The 21,605-nt window shown below is 42.2% G+C and overlaps 2 protein-coding genes across 4 annotated transcripts; one reads left to right on the top strand and one right to left on the bottom strand.

Annotated features, from left to right (window-relative positions):
* Positions 1–4,777: 4,777 nt before the first annotated feature.
* Positions 4,778–8,067, bottom strand: LOC105015029 (zinc finger protein 436). Its single transcript, XM_010877837.4, has 2 exons — positions 7,757–8,067; positions 4,778–7,333 (listed from the first exon to the last, which is right to left on the bottom strand). Exons 1-2 carry the CDS (start codon positions 7,953–7,955, stop codon positions 5,724–5,726), a joined length of 1,809 nt encoding a protein of 602 aa, XP_010876139.2. The 5' UTR covers positions 7,956–8,067; the 3' UTR covers positions 4,778–5,723.
* A 1,047-nt stretch (positions 8,068–9,114) lies between these two features.
* Positions 9,115–19,906, top strand: LOC105015028. 3 transcript variants are annotated; one of them, XM_010877836.5, is made up of 15 exons: positions 9,115–9,379; positions 10,650–10,740; positions 12,210–12,837; positions 13,110–13,197; positions 14,406–15,819; positions 15,973–16,053; positions 16,180–16,351; positions 16,482–16,571; positions 16,682–16,725; positions 17,014–17,186; positions 17,357–17,427; positions 17,545–17,690; positions 18,334–18,478; positions 18,726–18,872; positions 19,019–19,906. In XM_010877836.5, exons 3-15 carry the CDS (start codon positions 12,331–12,333, stop codon positions 19,301–19,303), a joined length of 3,363 nt encoding a protein of 1,120 aa, XP_010876138.2. In that variant the 5' UTR covers positions 9,115–9,379; positions 10,650–10,740; positions 12,210–12,330; the 3' UTR covers positions 19,304–19,906. The 3 variants fall into 3 exon arrangements, with proteins under 3 accessions (XP_010876138.2, XP_010876136.2, XP_010876137.2); XM_010877834.5 differs by having other exon boundaries at positions 10,636–10,740; XM_010877835.4 differs by lacking the exons at positions 9,115–9,379; positions 10,650–10,740 and adding an exon at positions 11,132–11,294.
* Positions 19,907–21,605: the final 1,699 nt, after the last annotated feature.

Here is a 21,605-nt window from a genome sequence, read left to right as displayed (position 1 = left end):
AAAGCAGCCGACTCAGGAGTATGGCTTAACACATACAGTCCCCTACAGAATTATTGTCCACTTTGATAGAGGTCAGTAAAAAAGGCTATGAAAAATTTTAATGTTGTTCATCAGCATAAACCTATACAAAAAAATGGAGAGTAATCGAATGTAAAGAAAGTTTTTTAAGGAAAAAATGTACTTGTGTGTCACTTCTCTGGGAATTCTGGCACCTGTCAGTGGGTGGGATATATTAGACAGCAAGTGAACATTCTGTCCTCATAGTTGATTCCCCAGATTTCAGTCCAATCGAACATCTGAGGGACGTGCTGGACAAACAAGTCCGATGCATGGAGGCCCCGCCTCACAATTTACAGGAGTTGAATCAATTAATCACATTTATTTATAAAGCCCTTTTTACATCAGCAGTTTTACAAAACACCCAGTAGACTGGCAACTGGAATCGTCAGGTATTGTCTTTAGAGCCTCGTACTCGGGGGGTGTGGGCCAAGACCTCATGTTTGAATGGAGCAGGAGACAAGAAACATTTAGAGAGTGCATTCCTTACGTTTACAAAGATTTACAGTGGAGAAGGAGAAACGACCCTACTCCCCCTAGCACAATAATATAGCAGCGTGAAACCTTGGGGCTGAGACAGGGGGGTCCAGTGACACTGTGGCCGTATCTGGGGGAGGCCCCGGACAGGGCCCAACAGGCAGGAAGTCAATCCACCCACATTGCCAAGCATCTACCAAAGGGACACCAACCATCCGCAACCACTCTGAAATGAGGGCAGAGTATTGCCAGCAGAGATCACCCCAATTGCACAATGGGTGCAATGGAGAGACAACAACAAGCCAGTGACTCTGCCCCCGAATGGCATTGGAGGGAGGGCATTCCAGTGACGATGAGACCCCACCTGGGATGACAGCAAGGGTGGAAAGTATCAAGCCTTTCCGGTCACTTTCACGCCCCCGGGCCAGACTGCAGTTAATCATACACCATGCTGAAGAGATGAGTCTTTAGTAGACACTAAAGTTTGCACTGAGTCTGCATTTCTAACTGTAATTGGCAGATCATTCCACAGTAGTGGAGCTCTATGAGAGAAGGCCCTGCCTACAGCTATTTGTTTAGAAATTCTAGGTACAATTAGAAGACCTGAATCTTGCAATCCTAGGTTACGTATAGGTATGTATGGCTGGATCATTTCAGCGAGGTAAGTAGGAGCAAGTCCATGTATTGCTCCTACATACCTACTTCAGTAGAAGCAAGTCCAATAAAGTCTTAAAATTCGTCTTGGACTTAACAGGCAGCCAGTGTAAAGAGGCTAGTACTGGAGTAATGTGTTCAACTTTTTTAGTTCTAGTTACGATTGTAGCAGCCGTGTAGCAGCCACTAACTGAAGTTTATTTATTGATTTATCAGGGTAACCGGAAAGAAGAGCATTGCAGTAATCTAATATAGAAGTGACAAAAGCATGGATTCATTTTTCTGCATCAGTTTAAAGCAAGGAATTCTCTGTCATCCACTTCCTAATATCTGAAACGCATGCTTGCAAAGTAGCTACCATTGAGGCTTCTCCATGTTTTATCGAAACATACAACTGTGTGTCATCAGCATAACAGTGAAAATTGACATTGTGATTCCGGATGACATCACCCATCAAAAATCCTCAATGGGATCTGCTGCTAACATCTTGGTGCAAGATACCACAGCACACCTTCAGAGGTCTAGTGGAGTCAATGCCTCGGCGAGTCACGGCTGTTTTCTCTGCAAAAGGGGGACCTACACAATATTAGGCATGTGGTCATAATGTTATGGCTAATCGGTGTATTTTCTCCGATGGGTGGTCATTCATGTCCTGTTTCACTGGAAGGTAAAACACATGCCAAACACCCTTAGCGATCAATCAACATGGGGAAGGTCAGAAAAGACAAAATAAAATTGACAAAAGGTTGTTAATAAATAATGCAATTGATATAAAAATAAATATATAGCTACACCTGAAAATACCCATCTCCCCTATTAGGCCAGTAATTAAAATGTTTTTATAAATTAAAGCTGTTATTCACCTGCCTGGAAAAGGACACAAGTATATTTTGACTCCATGTACAGTGAGGAGGATGGTTTGCAAGGATCACATTCAGAGTTGCTGAAGTTAATCTTGGGGTCATCAAGTCACCTACAATTAGAAGCCACCTCCAGGCCAACAAGCTGTTTTGACTTCTTGCAAAAAGAAAGCCACAATGTGTCACCTCAAATCTATACCCACGACTACATATTAAAATATAGTCATGAATGACTACTTAGGAATTCCTAGGGGTAACAAAAACTCACACGTTTTGAAAAACATATTTCATGTTTAAGACTTTTTTTCTTTTAACAAATACACATAAATTAAAAGGTTTGATTTCTCTCATAACTTTGTTGGTAAGATTTCCAGTCCTTTTCACTCATCTTACCCAAGGGTGCCAGGAATTCTGGAGGGTTACTGTAATGTTCTGGTATGTACAGTGGGGAGAACAAGTATTTGATACACTGCTGATTTTGCAGGTTTTCCTACTTACAAAGCATGTAGAGGTCTATAATTTTTATCATGGGTACACTTCAACTGTGAGAGATGGAATCTAAAATCACATTGCATGATTTTTTAAGAATTAATTTACAGTTTATTGCATGATGTAAGTATTTGATCACCTACCAACCAGTAAGAAGAAGAAAAGACACCTGTCCACACACTCAGTCTGGGGTTCCATGCAAGATCTCACCTCGTGGGGCATCAATGATCATGAGGAAGGTGAGGGATCAGCCCAGAACTACACAGCAGGACCTGGTCAATGACCTGAAGAGAGCTGGGACCACAGTCTCAAAGAAAACCATTAGTAACACAATACGCCTACTTAGATTAAAATCCTGCAGCGCACGCAACGTCCCCCTGCTCAAGCCAGCGCATGTCCAGGCCCGTCTGAAGTTTGCCAATGACCATCTGGATGTTCCAGAGGAGGAATGGGAGAAGGTCATGTTGTCTGATGAGACAAAAATAGAGCTTTTTGGTCTAAACTCCACTCGCCGTGTTTGGAAGAAGAAGAAGGATGAGTAAAACCCCAAGAACACCATCCCAACCGTGAAGCATGGAAGTGGAAACATCATTCTTTGGGGATGCTTTTCTGCCAAGGGGACAGGACGACTGCACCGTATTGAAGGGAGGATGGATGGGGCCATGTATCGTGAGATCTTGGCCAACAACCTCCTTCCCTCAGTAAGAGCATTGAAGATGGGTCGTGGCTGGGTCTTCCAGCATGACAATGACCCGAAACACACAGGGCAACTAAGGAGTGGCTCCGTAAGAAGCAAGGTCCTGGAGTGGCCTAGCCAGTCTCCAGATCTGAACCCAATAGAAAATCTTTGGAGGGAGCTGAAAGTCTGTATTGCCCAGTGACAGCCCTGAAACCTGAAGGATCTGGAGAAGGTCTGTATGGAGGAGTGGGCTAAAATCCCTGCTGCAGTGTAATTGTAAAGAAAGGTTTCTATACCAAATATTAAAGTTCTGCTTTTCTGATGTATCAAATACTTATGTCATGCAATAAAATGCAAATTAATTACTTAAAAATCATACAATGTGATTTTTGTGATTTTTGTTTTAGATTCCGTCTCTCACAGTTGAAGAGTACCTATGATAAAAATTACAGACTTCTACATGATTTGTAAGTGGGAAAACCTGCAAAATCAGCAGTGTATCAAATACTTGTTCTCCCCACTGTAAATAATAGAGCAATACATGGAAATCTAGTAATTATGCAGGAACACTGATTATAAGAGCCAAGAGTCTTTTCTGTGAAATAAAGGTTTTATTTGCTGCTAGTTATTGGCACTAAGAAAACTACAGGTGCCCATAAGCTAGATCCATGCTTTTTGTTAGTGCTACAGCAATTGTTTTGGAGCTCTCATGCATTTATTTAATCTAACATACATTTTGGGGGTTATATATAATGTTGGAAAACTGCTCATGTGCCCCCACTGTAAGAGTGGCAGCTATATTCCTTGATAATTATCGCTCTACACTATCTCTAATTTGTCAACACTTGCTAAAATCCTTTTATCATTTTGAACAGATTTCAATGGAGAAAATCAGTGATATTGTCAATGCCGTTTATGAGAAATGTAGCTGTGTTGCTCTGTTTGTTGACCTGTTGACAGTTTTCATACAATGTGATTTTCTGTATTTTTGTTTTAGATTCCGTCACTCACAGTTCAAGAGTACCTATGATAAATATTACAGACTTCTACATGCTTTCTAAGTGGGAAAACCTGCAAAATCGGCAGTGTATCAAATACTTGTTCTCCCCACTGTATCTGGTTATTATAGTGTGAAGTTGTTTAGGCCTAAAGAAAATACATGAAAGGTACAGTGAGGAACAATAGCTCTTGGAGTTAAGGTAAAACTACTTGTAAATATAATTAAAAAACATTCTTCACTTATTTCAAAAAGAAATGTCTTCTCATGCTTAATATTACTGCATGAAATTGAAAATTACCTGCAATATACACACATAAAATAAATAAATGATGCAATAAAAAAGTTATCTGGAAACTATGTGGGTTATTTTTGCATGTTATTACTGTTTTATCAATGATGTCATAAATGAGTAAGGAAATACATACTGTATGGTGTCAGAGACGATGATGCATTTGCTTGTCATTTACTGATTTGAATATGGGTGATTTATAAAAGATTAATATGCCATTGTAGAAAGAAATAAGTCTCTGAACAAAATATTGGCGAAACTGAGAAATGCATGCATTCAAGTGTTGTTTTTTTTATTTTGACTAAAAGCACAGATTGTATCCCATATTTCACTAAATTATCAGCAATGATTCAAAAAGAAATGATGCAGTTTATAATTGCCACAATACATTTGCCCATTTATTACACATTAAATAAATAGCGTAATAAGTTTGTCATCATTCTTGCCAAAATAATACAATATTGTGTAACATTCATGTCTTAAAAGTATGGTTTCTAACACCCTTAAGTGTACCAATGAGAGACGTGTCTCACAGATGAAACGCCATGGTTTGTCTTTAGGTAATAGCCATTGATAACAACTTGGGTTCATTCAATTATTTACAGCTTGCACAACCAAAAATGCATGACATTGTTCCAAAATAATTTACATGTTCTTGGGAATATGCCTTAAAAAGCTATGTATAAGGTTTGGAAATAACACGACCGCTTTATACATACAAAGGCTGTAATACAAATGACAATCATGACTGTTCTTCAAAACTGCCAAGAGCTTTTGGGCTACATACACAAAAAGCATTTTCTCATCACGCTAAATTTAAGTTCCTCTGAATGTTCCTAAATCTACAGTAGTGTACAGAAGTCTTAGGCACCTGGAAGTCAAACTAAGGCCATTTATTTGGGTAGTAAGTGTTCTAATAAAAAAAATACATTAATATAATATATTCATTTTTTATCTTTTTTACAAATAAACACTACACAAATACATTTACTTAGTTCAACTTTCAGGCGCCCAAGAATTTTGCACAGTACTGTAAATGTAAGTTCCATTGAAATTCGGCATACAGTGTACCTACATCATTGCAGTAATACATCAATATGAACTAATCATATGCTGTATATTGCAATGTAACACACAGTAACATAAGTGTCTTAGTTCTCCGTCTTTATATCCAGGTTATGGGGAGCATCAGATCCACTGGTACTACTATGCTGCTCCTCAGCCTTCAGCTTCTCCACTGGTACTACTCTGCTCCTCCTCAATCCTCAGCTCTTCAGCTCCTCCACTGGTACTACTCTGCTCCTCCTCAGTCCTCAGGTCCTCAGCTCTATGACCCTTCTGGTGTTTTTTCAGGGATGACAGGTCAGTGTAGGTCTTTCCACACTGGTCACAGGGATAGACTTTCTCCTTGGTGTGGACTTGCTCGTGTCTCTTTAGATGGCCAGACCTACTGAAGCTCTTCCCACAGTAAGAGCAGGAATAGAGTTTCTCCCCTGTATGAGTTCTTAGGTGCAACTTGAGGCTGCTTGCCACGCTGAACTTCTTATCGCACTCTGAACATGTGTATGGTTTCTCCCCTGTGTGCATCCGCTTGTGTATGGTGAGGTGGCCCGCCTGACTGAAGGTCTTCTCACACAGGTCACAGTGGTACGGCCTCTCCCCTGTGTGAATCCTGTAGTGGGTTTTGAGGTCTCCCATACCGTTAAACCTCTTGCCGCACTGCACACAACAGTATGGCTTCTCCCCAGTGTGGATCCTCTGGTGTATCCTCAGGTTCCCGGCATTGCTGAAGGTTTTGGTGCACACAGTGCAACTGTACGGCCTCTCGCCTGTGTGCGTTCTTAAGTGGACCTTAAGCTGGTTGTGTTCACTGAAGCGCTTCCCACAGTGTGGGCAGCAGTACGGTCTCTCCCCTGTATGAACGCGCTTGTGTATCCTGAGCTGGCCTGGGTGACCATAGTTCTTCCCGCAGAGGTTGCAGCTGAACGGTCTCTCTCCCGTGTGAGTGCGCTTGTGGGACTTGAGCAGGTCCGCCCGGCCAAAGCGCTTGCCACAGTAGTTGCAGCAGTGGGCCTTCTCACCACTGTGAGTCCTCAGGTGGATATTTAGGGAGCTCACTCGACTGAAGGTCTTTTCACACTGAGTGCAGTTGTAGATGCCTTGGGTGTTTTTGGAAGGCTCTGTAGCATTCATGGTGGCTGAAATGTCCCCCCCTGTCACCCCAGTAGGGTCAGCATCCATGTCAGGGTAGTATGTTAAAAAAGGATCTTCGTCCGGCTCAGCGTTTCCATTATCATCACCGTGACTCATCGTTACATCTGACTCCACAAAACGGCTCTCTTCGTCATCTCCCATTTCCATGTGCCTTTCGGAAATTATGGTGACATTGACCTCGCTATCTCTAGAGTCCACGTCTGTGTTCAGTGGGGACTGAAGCTGTTCATCATACTCATCTGGAATGATGTAGTTCACCTCAGCGCTCTCAGTCTTAATTTGCCTAGAAGCTGGGTTGAGTGGAGATTGTGGCTTTGACAGGTCTATGGCATAGTCATCTTCCATATTAGGTTCAGTTTTTATATTTTTTAACTTTAGGGTGGAAACATTAGCGTGTACAATGTTTTTGGAGCATTCTGGTTCCGTCTGACATACTGGTTCCGTGGAGACAGAAGCTCTGCTCTGAAGCATCTTGTCTTTCCGCTGTCTCCGTGAGCTTCTTTTCTCATTGTCCTCGGTTTTGATTGGCTTCTCGGTTTGGGTAACCGATGAATGGCTGGAACAGGTCTTCCTCGGCGTGTCAGGAAGTTGAACATCCTGGTTACTTTCTGGGTCTGTGCAAAACAAAATGAATGTTCAAGTACAACACTTTCAACAGATTCAGTCGATCACTACCGTCTGTAAGTTCTGAAGTTTCAAGCACCACTGAAACTGTTATCCATGGTTAGAATGTGCCTAGAAAATTACATTTAAACACGCAATACAGGTTAGCTAAGCTTGGTGGCCATCTTGAGAGCAGTGTGTCCCTCAAAGTAACAACAACTTTTTATTGTTCTACCTACTACCTCTCAATAACTGCAAAAATTGTGTTTTCATTCTGCTGAAAAACGTTCGTTTAGAACGAAAACTAGTGACTATATTGGACAGATTTGCAAACTGTACGTTCTACAGTAGAATCGGGCAGGAAGGAAAACCCACAGATATGGAAAATGCTGCTTTTGCTAATCATTTTGAATCAAATTTTGTAGTGTAAGTACCATTCACTGTCGAATCCTTGTTTTCTTGCACATGCAGTCTTCGTCTAAGATCCTCATTTTCAATTTCAATTCTTTGTATTTTACACGCGTACTCAGACAACGTCTGATCCACTGACTCCAATATGTCACTCACTGTGGCTTTAAAAATCTCATTAAGAGATGACCGCAAAAATACTTTTAAATCGTTTGACTTTGCCATTATTTAGTAAACAATGGCAAACAAATAAAGTGGTATAACGTCTCACAACTATTAAACTAATGTAAACGATGTGTGTATACGATGTTGCTGCCGTGTACGGAACCAGAACCGAACAAAGCAGTAATTGTCGCATGAAAGTGACGTAACAGCCCATGGTCTCATTTTTCTCTTAGTGCTTTGCCACCTTTACCGCCTCCTCAGTTGAGGAGTACGCATAACATACTTGTGCCTGTCGATTCAAGCGTATAACAGGCAGGTAAATTGATGTTTTATGTTTAATAAATAAGTACATTCTGTTAAGCTGCGTCTTGTACTGGGTTGATGTTTGTTAAAAAAAAATGTATTAACAAACTTTCCAACATAAACGACATTCAAGATCTACATTTGAAGCTCTACATAATCAGGCACAGAAACAAAATGGTAATAGAAAAAGCAAAAAAAACAACAGAGTGCACTATATTCACATACAACGTAGGGGGTCTTGTATACATCATTTGAGGTTGGACATTTCCAAGGCAGCAATACGTTTTGAGGCAGGTTTGCTTCTATTAAGGCAGGTTTGTTTCTAAACTAGGTTGATTGTTGATTCAACAGTCAATTTTGTTCATGTACCAATGTCGTCATGCTTGTTGTGTCATGACAACCAGCACTCAATGTCATCTCAAGGGCTAAAGAAGCACACATAGGAAGACAACCGTTATCTTTTCTAAAGTTAACATTTTTGTTGTTTGGATGTTTACATTAAACTATCCTTAATACACTCTGGGTTCTATGAAAAGACTGAAATGTCAATGTAAAATGTCTTTGGATCATCGCCTTGTTCCTGTGAAAGTAGATTTGGTAGACCTGGAATAAGGTTCACTGGGACTATTGACTTGCTCAAGCATTTGCTTTAGAGGATGCTCTACCAGTTAATTCCCTTGTGTGAGAGATGCAGGAATGAAGTTCAGCCAGTCCCTTGACCCTTAGCTTGCCTGTACCTTTAGGCTGTAGGCAGGGCTTAATGTGCTCAGGTGTCAGTCCTTTTTTGCTGCCAATCAGTGTGCCTTTTCTTCCCTTTTGTTAGCTCTCTCTCAGCTCTCTCTCCATTTCTCCTCCCCCCTTTACACTGGCTCTCAGGCATATCTGTGCTGAAGATGAGCAGAGGGAGGCGGAGATGAGGTATCTGTCACAGAGTAGACCAGGACTTGTGACTAGCTTGTATACTCTGTGAGGCCCCAGGCTAGTGCTGTGTGAGCAAGAGAGGCTGTACGACTTGTTTGTTGTTGGCCAGTGTTGGAGCACCCAGACAGACAAGTCATCTGAGGGATTACGCTGTGTGCACTAAGCTGGCCTCATGGCAGTAAAGAGGGTTTCCCCAAGACTGACTTAAAGCCCAGCTAACTGACTGGTCATGTGACACACCTTGAGAATGTTTTGAAAAGGTAAGATCAAATCCAAGTTTACTTTTCAAATGGGAAGTGTTACTGAGATGTTTATGACATTGTTATCTTTGTAATTGTTGATATGTTTGAGTGTCTGAGGAGCTCTCTCCGGCATAGCGTCAGTACTGTTTTGTTTTTCCACACATTAATGATATACTGTAGCCTACTTCAACCAAGTTAGTCTGTTGGCTGGTTTAATTTTTGCATTTCTGTCACAAAGTCTGTTTGAGGGTGTCATTTACATATTAATGTGTTAACAATCATTTTGGCATGTTACACAGATAGCCTTTGGCCTGCCTCAGCAGCTCTAGTCATATGCACAGTGCCTGCTAATACAACAGTTTACTGCTAGGGGATGCTAACACATTCACACAATTAGTGGGACATCCACACGTTCATGTAATTATTGGCTCAACAGCTGCACCAAAGCTTTGCCATTGCCCTGTTACTGTTCATTAGATCTCCCTTCCTCTATTTTGACTAAAATGGTTATGTTGGTCATTTTAATGTACATTCAGCTTTTACGAGTTTAAGGACTTCATCACCTACAACATTCACACCAAGAACAGGAATTAATATTACTACATCAAACTGATCACGTTTCCTGAAATTCATCATGGAACTCATGTTAGCCTGAATACATTTCAGATTTCGTCCCTACAGAAAGTTAATGTGCAACTGTGTTATTGCAACAATAGATCTTGTCCTGGTCACAGCATAACTACAGTGCCTACAGTGCCTACATGCCCCACCCTTTCGCTGGACTTGTAGGCACGGTAGGTATGCCATGTGTCTGAAAGGGTTGACTTGCCACAACAACTTTTGCTGCAATGTTTGTTATGTGTGTCAGCTGTAGATTTGTTATCCTCCAAGCTCATGGGTTAAAGCATACTTCCTGGTTCAGCGAGCAGTATCATCTGAAGGAGTATAGCTTGGCCGGATGTTCTTGTAATGTGTGCGCATGTTCCATAATGTGTACACATGTCCCAATCTTCCACTCTCCCAAACCTGCTGGGGGTTGTTTCAACAAGACAAGTCTATAATGACCAATTAGAAACCACAAAATTGAATGGAGAAGCGGGGCTTGATTATTTGTAACGTCTTTTTTAAACTGCAAATTGAAAGTAATGTAGTTGATGCAACCCACAAGTGCTGTTATACAATCTCTCTGATCACAAAATCTCAATCACACAGATTCATTTAGGAAGTGTAGGGTGAGGAAACAAAGTATGTGTATCATTCTAACTCTATACCAGTCTTTACTATGTAGATGGAGCACCAGCCCAGCACCCTGACAGGAAATGAGAAGCACCCACACAGGAAGTGTAGCCAAGCACTTTCTCGGATGTCGGTTATGTGACGTGAGTAGACTATTGAAGAAATGACTGACAGAGTGAAAGAGAAATGGAGTGAACCTTTAAAATGGAGGGAGTAGGAAGTGTCTTTTTAACCCTTTTCCAAGTCCATCCTTCTTTTTATGACAGGACACTTCTGAACTGTATAGTGTAATTAAGAGTATGTTCACAGGTTTTTTTTTAATGCTGTGTTTAAATTAGGTAGTGTCCTTGATATTGCTCAACAACATACTGATATATTCACAGATATTGTTGGCCAGTTGATTTACACAACATCCCAACATGTACATTGTGCTAGCTTAAGTTCATGGTTATCAATAGACATGAATATTCAGGACACAGTGAACATGCTCACACCCCTACCCTGTTTTTACTCTTTATCTTTGCACTCCACCTTCATGCTCTCTTTCTGAGGTGGCTGCTCTTCTGTGGTCAGGAAGTGAATGTGCTTCTGTAATGTTTCAGCAACAGTCATTGTAAAGCACATCGGTTGTGCCACACCAAGTAAACAGGTTTTCCATCAAATTAGCTGGACATTGTTTGGTATTCAGATGTTGATGGTGAGTGTTGCTTTACATTTTAAGGTGTTTTAGAGGGTTTTTTGTAGCAGACAAATTAACCAGGATGATTTGTGTTTGAGTGTGACATACGCCACTGCTACAATTTATGTTTTATTTTGTTAATTTCCCGTTTAGAAACTGAATAGAAATTGGTAATTTAAATTTCTCACTGTGAAATTATTAATATATTTGTCAAATAGTAGATATTAGATAGAAGGCAGCAGATTCACATTTTCTCTTGAATGTAATGTCCCTAAATATCGCTTTCATTTTGCAAGTTCACCAAGTATGTTTCTTTATGAGTGATTGTCAGTATGAATGACGATCTCTTTAACTTTTACTCCAAGAGAACCACCCTAACCAAACCTATAGTCTTACTGGTTATTTTCATCTGTACATAAACTCTCTACAAACACTACTTTACATTAACGTCTGGTCATTTCCATGGATCTCACAATACAATATAATATCAATACTTAACATGCCCATCCCATATGTTAAGAGATTTTCACTATTTTATATCTTTTGAAGTTTGATACTAGGATTTTTTTTTTTAAGTTCTAAATGTAATACTTGAAATATGTCTGCTGGAAAGGGACAAGTGGGAGGAATGAGGAAGAACTCTTTTTTTATTGTGAAAATAATTGTTGAAATCAAATTGGCTCCTATATTTAAAAAGAAAATAAAGAACAAGCTGTGATGGTGAAATCCTGGACCTCTGGTGCAGTTAGAGCCAATTAGCACAAAAATAGTATTTCAATTTTGTCAACACAAAACACTATATCATCAAGACAATATCAGAATATGTAAACGTATTTTGCATTCATCCCTTTACCATTCATCTCCAGTGCAGGGTTTGAATGAAAGTATTGGGTGTACTCATTTCATTGTACATTACATGTTCTTGCTTACTAGGGCACCTCCGGAAGCAGAAACCAACCACAGAAGTCATGCCTTTGTGACCTAATTCCAAGATGGATGCCCTGTCCTGTAGCTGAGACATATCCCTCTGCTTAGGACTGCCTACAGAGAGGATATGGAGGAGGCTAGGGTGTACTCTTCTCTCCCAGACTGCCAGACATGGTCCTCTACAGAACGCCTCCCACTGAGCAGTCCACTGGAGGAGACTGTTGAGTGGGGAGTGATGGAGGAGCTGGTGAACAAGGCTGACCGGGAGGAAGTGGACAACTCTCATCCAACTGGAAGGACCTCGGAGGGGCCCGAGGAGCACTGGGACCCCATGACTGCACCGGTTTTTTCCATGACCTGTTCCGGTGTCCCTTTGAACTTTGCCACAGTGCAGTGGGACGTGCCAGACCCTTCCCCTGAAACCCCTTCCCCCATTACTGACAACAGCTCGGCTGATGAGCTGGACTCCAGCGGAGCGGCCAGTCTGGACTGGACCCTGAGTCCCCTGTCCCACCAGCAGCATCCATCCTGTGTGACGGTGACAGAGCTGTCTGTCAAGGGAAAAAACCTGAAGCAGAACGAACCAGAGCAACCGTTGCATTTGAAAACAGATCAGTGTGAAAGCTCCCATCAGGTACGTCAGACCGACAGGAAGGGACTGTGGTTTTGAGACCTTCAGGGACAGATTGGTTGTCTGTCTGTAAGAGGAAGAGAGTATTTAGGGTGAGAATATGACGGCGTCTGTATTCATAGGTAAATATATTTAGATTTCTGTAGTAGGCGTAGAAGAGGAGGATGGAATATACCAATACCAGTCATCTGAGATCCATGTCCCTTCTGTCTGATCTCGGCTCAACCCACATCTTACTTAAGCCCAGTGTTTGTGTGGTGCTTTTGCAATTCTAGACATGTGATCCACCAAACCCAGAAGTGAAGGAGCGTGGACCACACACAGACTGCAAGGAGGCTTCAGCATCCTCTGAGGACCATGGTGGTGAGTACAGACTAACTCTTAGATTACAGTACAGCTTGTTTATTTCTAACTACCCATTATACTCCAGGAAGGCCTAATGTCCCCACAAGGAACACATTTACTTTAAGAGCCCATGAGGTCTGCCCATTATGTATTTTCTGGCATTTATTACATCTGAAAACATAATACGTACAACTCCTCTGACACGAAAGACTGATCAGGGCCAAAATGGACGTGCTGCATCTCTGGACCAAATCTTTCCCTTTAATAACTAAAACACAGTAACCGCTTTAGACCCCCAAATATGTCAGTGGTTGCGGTCTGGCACAAATGAATTAGAAATTAGAAAGGGAAGTGCGTATAGTTGAAACGTTCTGTACAAAACGTTGTGTACTGTTAAGAATCCAAATGTGGACCAGGGTTTGAAGGTGCATTTGGCCAGAGTCCTTTGGGTCTGGCGGGTTGGTCATGGTTTGTGTTTGCCTTGACTCATTGCACTCTGGTGCCTGTGATCTCCATCAAGGTAGAAGGACAGAGAATATATGGGGGGGAACATGTTGACTTTTTTGGTGCCACTTTTACTTAATTTACATTTAACATTTTCATTAGTTAGCAGACACTTTTATCCAAAGCGACTTGTAGTGCATTTAGTTAGTAGTTAGTGCATTTATTTTCTAGGTGAGTCCTTCAACAGAGCTAAGGTAATTTAACAGCACAGGAAAGTTACAGACAAATCCATTCCAGATTATCTTCACATGCTGGAAAGTTGCATAAACAACTTGAGGAAAAGGTAAACATTTTTTTACAATTATTATCCCTTATAAACAATATTTGTATACATTCTTCAAAAAAAAGTTCCCAAAACAGGGATTTCTGATAAGAGACAGGCGTCTCCTTCATGCACTACAAACTGAACACCAGTAGTGGGGAAAAAAGTACTGAGATATCAGTCACCTTCTTTACTTCATAAATGTGGGCAAAGTTGCTGTATCTTTATTTTAAAAAAAAGTTTCAGACAGCACAAACGCCTCCCAGAAACAAAAAGAAATGATTACATGTAATATCACTAATAAAAGTTTTGTGTACGGGTCACATGTTTTGTCAGGGCAAATCGGATCTGAAATGACACATTTTAGAAGCCTACACTGCAATTGCACTTCCCGCTGCCCAGGACATTCCTGCAACAAGATGATGAAATTAAATTACGGCATATGTATCTGTGTGTTCAGACTCTCTTTTAGTGACCCCTGGATGGCCAGAACCAGAGAAAGAGATGGGCCAGCCTGTGATGGAAGAGATTATCCGACCCTCTGACAGAACTCCTAGCCCAGTACAGACAGACGGGTCAGAAAGCGGGCTGGATAGTCTTGCCACTGGACTGGTAGAGGAATGGGAACAGGCTGGCACAGCACAGATCAACTCAGAGCAAAGATGCTGCTCCACAGACTGTGAGGAGGAGGAGGAGGAAGAGGAGGTGGTGAGGGAGACTGTGACTAATTTAGATTATGATGGAGATAAACTGCAGACAGATCAGTCAGACAGTGAGAACAAGTCAGAGATTATAGGACAGTTAACACACCCATCTGAAACAACAGAACTGAAACAACAGTCAGACCTCTCAGAGAAATCCACATTCAATGGACAATCAGAGCCTAACCATACAGATCTGAAGGAATGCAACAGTACAGAGACAGTAGAGCAGCCACAAGAGTCTGAGAGACATGCCGACCAGGTAGGGCATTCACACCAGCCAGGGGAGGAAAACCATCCAACTGACATGGCTGTCATGCAACAGGCGGAACAATCAGACAATATAGAACAGTCAGAACAATTAGAAGAATCAGAGAGGACAGAACAGTCAACGCAGACAGAGTGTTTACAATCAAAACAACTGCAGCGACAAGAAATGCACATAGAGCAGACAAAATGTTTAATGCACATAGAGCAGACAGAGGGTTTAATGCATATAGAGCAGACAGAATGTTTAATGCACATTGAGCAGACAGAGGGTTTAATGCAGGTGGAACAGACAAAATGTTTAATGCAGACGGAACAGACTGAGTGTTTAATGCAGGTGGAACAGACAGAGTGTTTAATGCAGGTGGAACAGACAGAGCCGTCACACCAGACTGAACACTTTAACGATTCAGAGCAGTCAAAACAGTCAGAACAGGATACAGAACAGTCAAAACAGTCAGAACAGGATACAGAACAGTCGGAACAGTCAGTGCAGACAAAAAGCAAACCAGTACATTCAAAGCAGTTGGAGGAACTACTTTTCCTCTGCACAGAGGAACTCAAGCAAACAGAACAGCCAATAGACAATAGACAATATCTAAAACAGTCTGAGACAAATCAGGTGGCACAGCCTGCTCATACCGAGCTGACAAAAGTGGATAAACACACGCAAGATTCCAAGCAGGTAGAACAACTGGAACCGAAGGACGATCTAGGTCTGACGCACAGAGGAGGAACTCCAGAGCAACCGACGGCGCCGGTGCAGCGCTCGGAGACCCGGGACCCAGCGGGGGTCCATATGAACGGTGGGGTCCTGGACAGGGAGAGAGTCTGCAGGCTGGCTGAAAGACTCTACAGGCTGGATGGGATCAACAAGACCGATGTGGTCAAACACCTGGACAAAGAGTAAGGACGAACACTGCAGGACACGAGGTGGTCACACCTTGCAGAGGTCTTAGACTGTAGCAACTGTCAGGCTACTCATGTAGTGTGTTTCTCGCCCCGTGTCACCTTGAATCAGAAACATGTCCCCTTCCCTCCCCGCCTCTCTCACTGCAGCAATGACTTCAGCCAAGCCGTTGGGGAGGAGTACCTTAAGTTTTTTGACTTCACTGGTCAGAGTCTGGACCAAGGCTTGAGGTGAGTCCTTGAATCGTTTTAAAGAGATCTCTTCCTGTTCACTGTCATAGTAAAGTGTACTGCTCTTCGATTAACATCTTCCAAGGATTAATCCTGTTGGAATCTGGTTTTGTCCGCCTCTCGCAGGTCTTTCCTGAGGGTGGTGGTGCTGATCGGAGAGACCCAGGAGAGAGAGAGAGTCCTGCAGCATTTCTCCTGTCGCTTCCAGCAGTGCAACCCTGAGACCTTCTCTTCTTCAGGAGAAGTACTGACACTCACCTGTGCTGTGATGCTCCTGAACTCTGATCTGCATGGACAAGTGAGTCCCCCCAGCAGTGGTGACACTGGGGTCAACATGTACATGTCCAGTCTTTGGAATGAAATAAAATAGCAGTGTTTTGGGCCATGATTTGAATGCAGCTAGACATCCTCTTTATTTCCTCCTGCAGAATGTTGGTAAAGCCATGTCTTTGTCCAGCTTTTTGTCCAACCTGGACGGGATGAACGAAGGGGAGAACTTCAGCAAGGAGCTGTTGAAGGTAACGTTATACTGCTCATTCTACATACAACTTATAATACAGTGAGTGTCTAGCAGTTTGAAATCCAGTGTGTCCTTTCAGTATCCTCTTTGATTGTGTTTCTTTCTCAGGCTCTCTACAACTCCATTAAGAACGAACCTCTGCAGTGGGCAGTGTAAGTGGGTGGACTTGGGGTATCACAGTTGTTATTTACTCCACCTGTTCAATCTCTGTAGCAGTTTATGTTAACCCACCTTTCTGTTTCTTTCCCCAATATTTTTTGAATGTTTTACCTCTCCCTACTGCAAAGGACTGAAAAGACATTGAAAATATTTATTTCTGGACATTGAATGGATGTTGAAACAATATTGAAAACACGTCTTTCCAAATATTATGCTCAGTGGGTCATATCTCTCTGATCTTATCGCTTCTGCTTCTTAATTCCTCCCCTATCTTTGTCCAGCAATGACAAGGAACTAAAAAGCTCCTTGTTGTTGCCGGAGGACGGTAAGGATGACGCGCCCCTGCGATCCAAGAGCAACCCATTCCAAGATGTACCTCACGACAAGAAGGCCACAGTGTTCAAACAGGGCTTCCTCCAACGCAAGGCCCATGCTGACATTGATGGCAAACGCAGTGAGTTGGACTGACACGTTTACATGAAACTACAGGATAGAAAATATCAGTGCTGTAAACTGTATATAAGGGGAAAATATTTTTCTGAATAATCTTTTTGATCATTTATCAGTCTGTTTAATTTAGTGTAATATGATGTTTTAGAGCAGTAATGTTATTGTGTCTGACAGCTCCATGGGGAAAAAGAAGCTGGAAAACCTTTTATGCGGTCTTGAAAGGAATGGTCCTCTACTTACAGAAGGTTAGTCTGTCCCTCCTCATTACTAAATCTTTCTTCTTCACACCATCTGGCTACTGTTCAGGATGACTGTTACACTAATCTCTCATTGATTGTTACATTTTTTTTCTCCCCACTCAGGATGAGTATAAGATGGAGTGGCAGAGTATAGAGGAGGTGGTCAGTGTACACCATGCCTTGGCAGAGCGGGCAGCAGAATACACCAAGAGACCACACGTGTTCCGCCTGCAGACTGCTGACTGGAGGGTCTTCCTCTTCCAGGCCTCGTGAGTCCATTGTTTCCATTCTGAATACAGTAGCACTGGTAAGAAGAATGACAGGAACTATACTAGTACAATATTTTAAACAGGAAGTATACTAGTACACTAATGAATGAAAACAGGAAGTATACTAGTACAGGAATGAAGACAGATTCTTCACATTTGTGGCTTACCTGTTTGCTTTCTAATTCTTGCCTAATAAACACAGACTGGAACTTTAGTAGTACAGGAATGAAGACAGACAGGAAGTATACTAGTACACAAATGTAGACAGACTGGAAGTATTATAGTACAGGAATGAAGACAGACAGGAAGTATATACACAAATGTAGACAGACTGGAAGTATAATAGTGCAGGAATGAAGACAGACAGGAAGTATAGAAAACTAGACAGGTCATTGTCTGCACCACTTTTGTTATTATTTCTGTTGTTATTATGTTTGTGGCTCACCTGTTTGCTTTCTAATTCTTACAATTCTTCTTCCATGTATTGCCCATTTTCACTTTCAGTCAAACACTAAATGAATGCCTGTCTGCCCACTTCATATAGAAGTCGTGGCCATTCATTTTGGTGAGTGGGGTGGGGTACGTAACGAACTGGGCACTGAGTCTATATCTTCCATGTGCCTGCACCCATTGTCGTCCTCAGGTCCATGGCAGAGATGAGCTCCTGGATCAGCCGTATTAATTTAGTATCAGCACTGCACTCTTCTCCCCCATTCCCTGCTGCTGTGGGCTCTCAGAGGAAGTTCTGCCGACCCATTCTGCCTGCCTCCCAGTCTGAACATACCCTGGTACTGTGCTCACTTCACACCACCCTCACACTCATGGTTCAGTCCTCGAAGGCTCTGCTAGTTTGTTCCGTGAAGTGTGGTATTTATGGGGCCCTGGTAGCATGCTGATACTGTATGGTCAGTCAGGATACAGTCAGTGGGGTGATCAGGTCAGTCAGGATACAGTCAGTGGGGTGATCAGGTCCTGGATCTGTGGAGTGGGTTTTGAGTCTGTGCACTGAGCATTGCTCTCTGCTGCCCCCTGCAGGAGCAACAGCTGCAGTCCCATATCAGCATGAGGGAGTCCTTCCAGGAGGACCTGGCTTACCTGCAGCAGAGTCTCCGTGAGGGTCGCAAGGCCAAGTCCAAAGAGCTGGAAGAACATAGAGTCAAGGATGAGTACCTGCAGCATGAGGTTGGTGTGTGAGTGTGTGAGTGTGTGTGTGTGTGTGTGTGTGTGTGTTTGTATGTTTGTTGATAAAATCCAAATATTTATGTGCATATGAGGTATGCGTACAAGCTCTATTTTTCTGTCAGTCTCATTCCTTTCTTCACCTGCAGAAATGCCGCTACGAGACCTACATTCAGATGTTGGAAGCCTGGAAGGATTTAAGCCAGTCAGCCGACACGGAGGTGGACACCAGCAAGCTCAACCTATTCGACGAAGCTGTGTGTACAGGCACTGTGGAACAGGAGGAGGAGGAGGGAGCCCTGAAGAAGTCCCACTCCAGCCCCTCCCTGGTTTTGGAGGTAGCCTCCCCTCCAGTGGTCAAAGTGAAACGCAACGTCTCGGAGAGAAGGACGTATCGCAAGATTGTCATAGTGCGACGCAACCAGGATATATGAAGACAGGCGTTACTCGCTTTTTAGTGAAAAATACAGAATGTTACTTCTATGCACCAAACAGAAATATAAACGCAACACAGTTTCAAAGACTTTTACAGAGTTACATTTCAAATAAGGACATCAGTTAATTTAAATCAATTAATTTGGACTTTGAATTTCACCAGACTGGAATGCATACGTGCTTCTGTTATTTACCTGGAACACCAAGAATTAGGTCTGGGGGTCAGAAGACAAGAGTAGGCTTCTGTTACATGATTTCTGATAGTGCAGGATGTACTAATGTGAAGGAGAAATGCTGACTTGCATGGATGCATACAAATGTGTGCAAAAGATATTAGTGAAATTAGCTTCTTTCACATGTGGAACATCTTGGCGATCTTGGGTCCAACATTTTAAATGTTGCGTTTATATTTTTCTTCATTATAGTTTTCCTTTTCAGCTTTCAATTATTCAGTGAGAAGGCAAAATGTATGGAAACAATATGCATCCATCTCAGGTAATTTGGTTGATTATTTTTTTACATCGGTTCATATAATGCAAGTTATTTAGTAAAAAATTGTGCACTTTCTACAAAAATAAATACTGAGACAGGTCAAGAAAAATTACAGCGTGTTTTATCTTGAAATAAATGTTTTAAATCCCTCGACACACATACACCTACCGACTCCTCTGAACTTGCTGTGATATGATTGCTGTTTATTCTTTTATTATGTATCTGCAGTTGTATTACTCTTTAGCTCTTTAGCTGCAGTGTGCAATTCTAACCACAAGAGGGTATTATACCACAGCATATCATACATGAAGGCATGTAGTTTAAAGATAATTTAAATGAGACATAAATATGCGATTTTTGATTATGTTGTAACCTTGTATCTACTATGTCAGTTTATATAAACTCAATTTGCATTGCATCTGAATGAAAGTCTCGGACTAACCACCAAATGTCACTGTATCACAATTACTGTCTGAGCTTCCAATCGTTCATCCATCCCAAGCTTCGAGCTGCCTATCACACGCTGGTTGCAGTAGAAATGGCATAAACACAATTCATAACGGAGTAAGATCATTTTTTTGTTCTGTTGGTGGCACTCTTCTGACCTGTTTTGTTCTCGTTCAGAGTGACATCTTCAGTCCCAGTCAACCTGGAGTGTATCACAATAAAGAACAGGATGTTTCAGAAGACCCCCACATTCCCCCTTAATGTTGCTGTTGTGGATGGCCCAGGAATGTGCTGTGACAATGGCCAACGCAGCGAGGGGCCCAGACCATACAGACGGGGCTTGTCTCCTCAAGGTCAAGACGACAAGCTTTAAGAAGCACATACATGTATTAATAAATCAATTATGCATAGCGTGGGGTATGACATGTTGAGCACGGTGCTTTCAACGCCAGCGTTCAGGGTTTGATTCCCAGGGGGACCAGTATAACAACTATTGCTCATTACGTCGACTGCAATATTTTATTTCAATAATTTGCTTGGGCTCCACATTTGGTTACTTTGGGCCCGAGTTTTTCTAGTTCAGGTTACTCAGTAAGGACAAACAAAGGGACCTTCTCATTTGACATGGGTTCATCAAAACAATGAGTCATTTGATCAGAGTTCTGAAACAGTACCTGAGTTAATGTGGTAGTGCTTATTTGTATGTATTTTCTGTGAAAATGGTTCCTTTTCATTCATTTCAATGACAACAGACCATTAAGATAACGTCTGATTCTAAAGATGTGGATGATTGATTGAGCGGATGATTGGCAGGAGCCCCAGGCCATGACAACGCTCCGGGTGTGTCTTCCTGATAAGCTGAAAAGAAATAATCTTGGATAACCTTCTTGGTCTGTTGTACATGAATTGTGACAGTAGGAGAAATCCAGAAATCCTGCTGTTCTGAGGCAATGTTAACCTGTTCAACAACATTGACTTTGAAACATTCACATAGGGTTTTCGTAATGCGCAAGGGGGAAAAATTGCAGTGAATGCTTTTGGCTTTATCAATAGAAGGTTTTGATTCAGGTTCTATACACGGTCTGTGGACCATGACAGCAGCGGTGGTGTGAGGGGCTGGAGTGCCATCTTGCTCCACTCCACAAAGAGTGGCCATGGCAGTGAGGCAGGGAGGACCCAGGCTTCCGTTAGCAGAGGTTAGGGCCGCACTTCACATGGAAAGGTCCTGTTTTTGTTCCACCTTCTACCCCCCATTCTGCGGACTGAAGAGCTTTGTGGCGCTCTGTCAGGGCTGGTTGGGTAATTAAAAAGGCAAGTCCAAAGTTGTGGTCATTAGGGGGTCGTCCGTTTGCGTTGGACAGT

The sequence above is a fragment of the Esox lucius genome, chromosome 14 (assembly GCF_011004845.1).
Source record: "Esox lucius isolate fEsoLuc1 chromosome 14, fEsoLuc1.pri, whole genome shotgun sequence".
Taxonomy (NCBI): Eukaryota; Metazoa; Chordata; class Actinopteri; order Esociformes; family Esocidae; genus Esox; species Esox lucius.
This window is presented reverse-complemented; position numbering and strand designations above follow the sequence as displayed.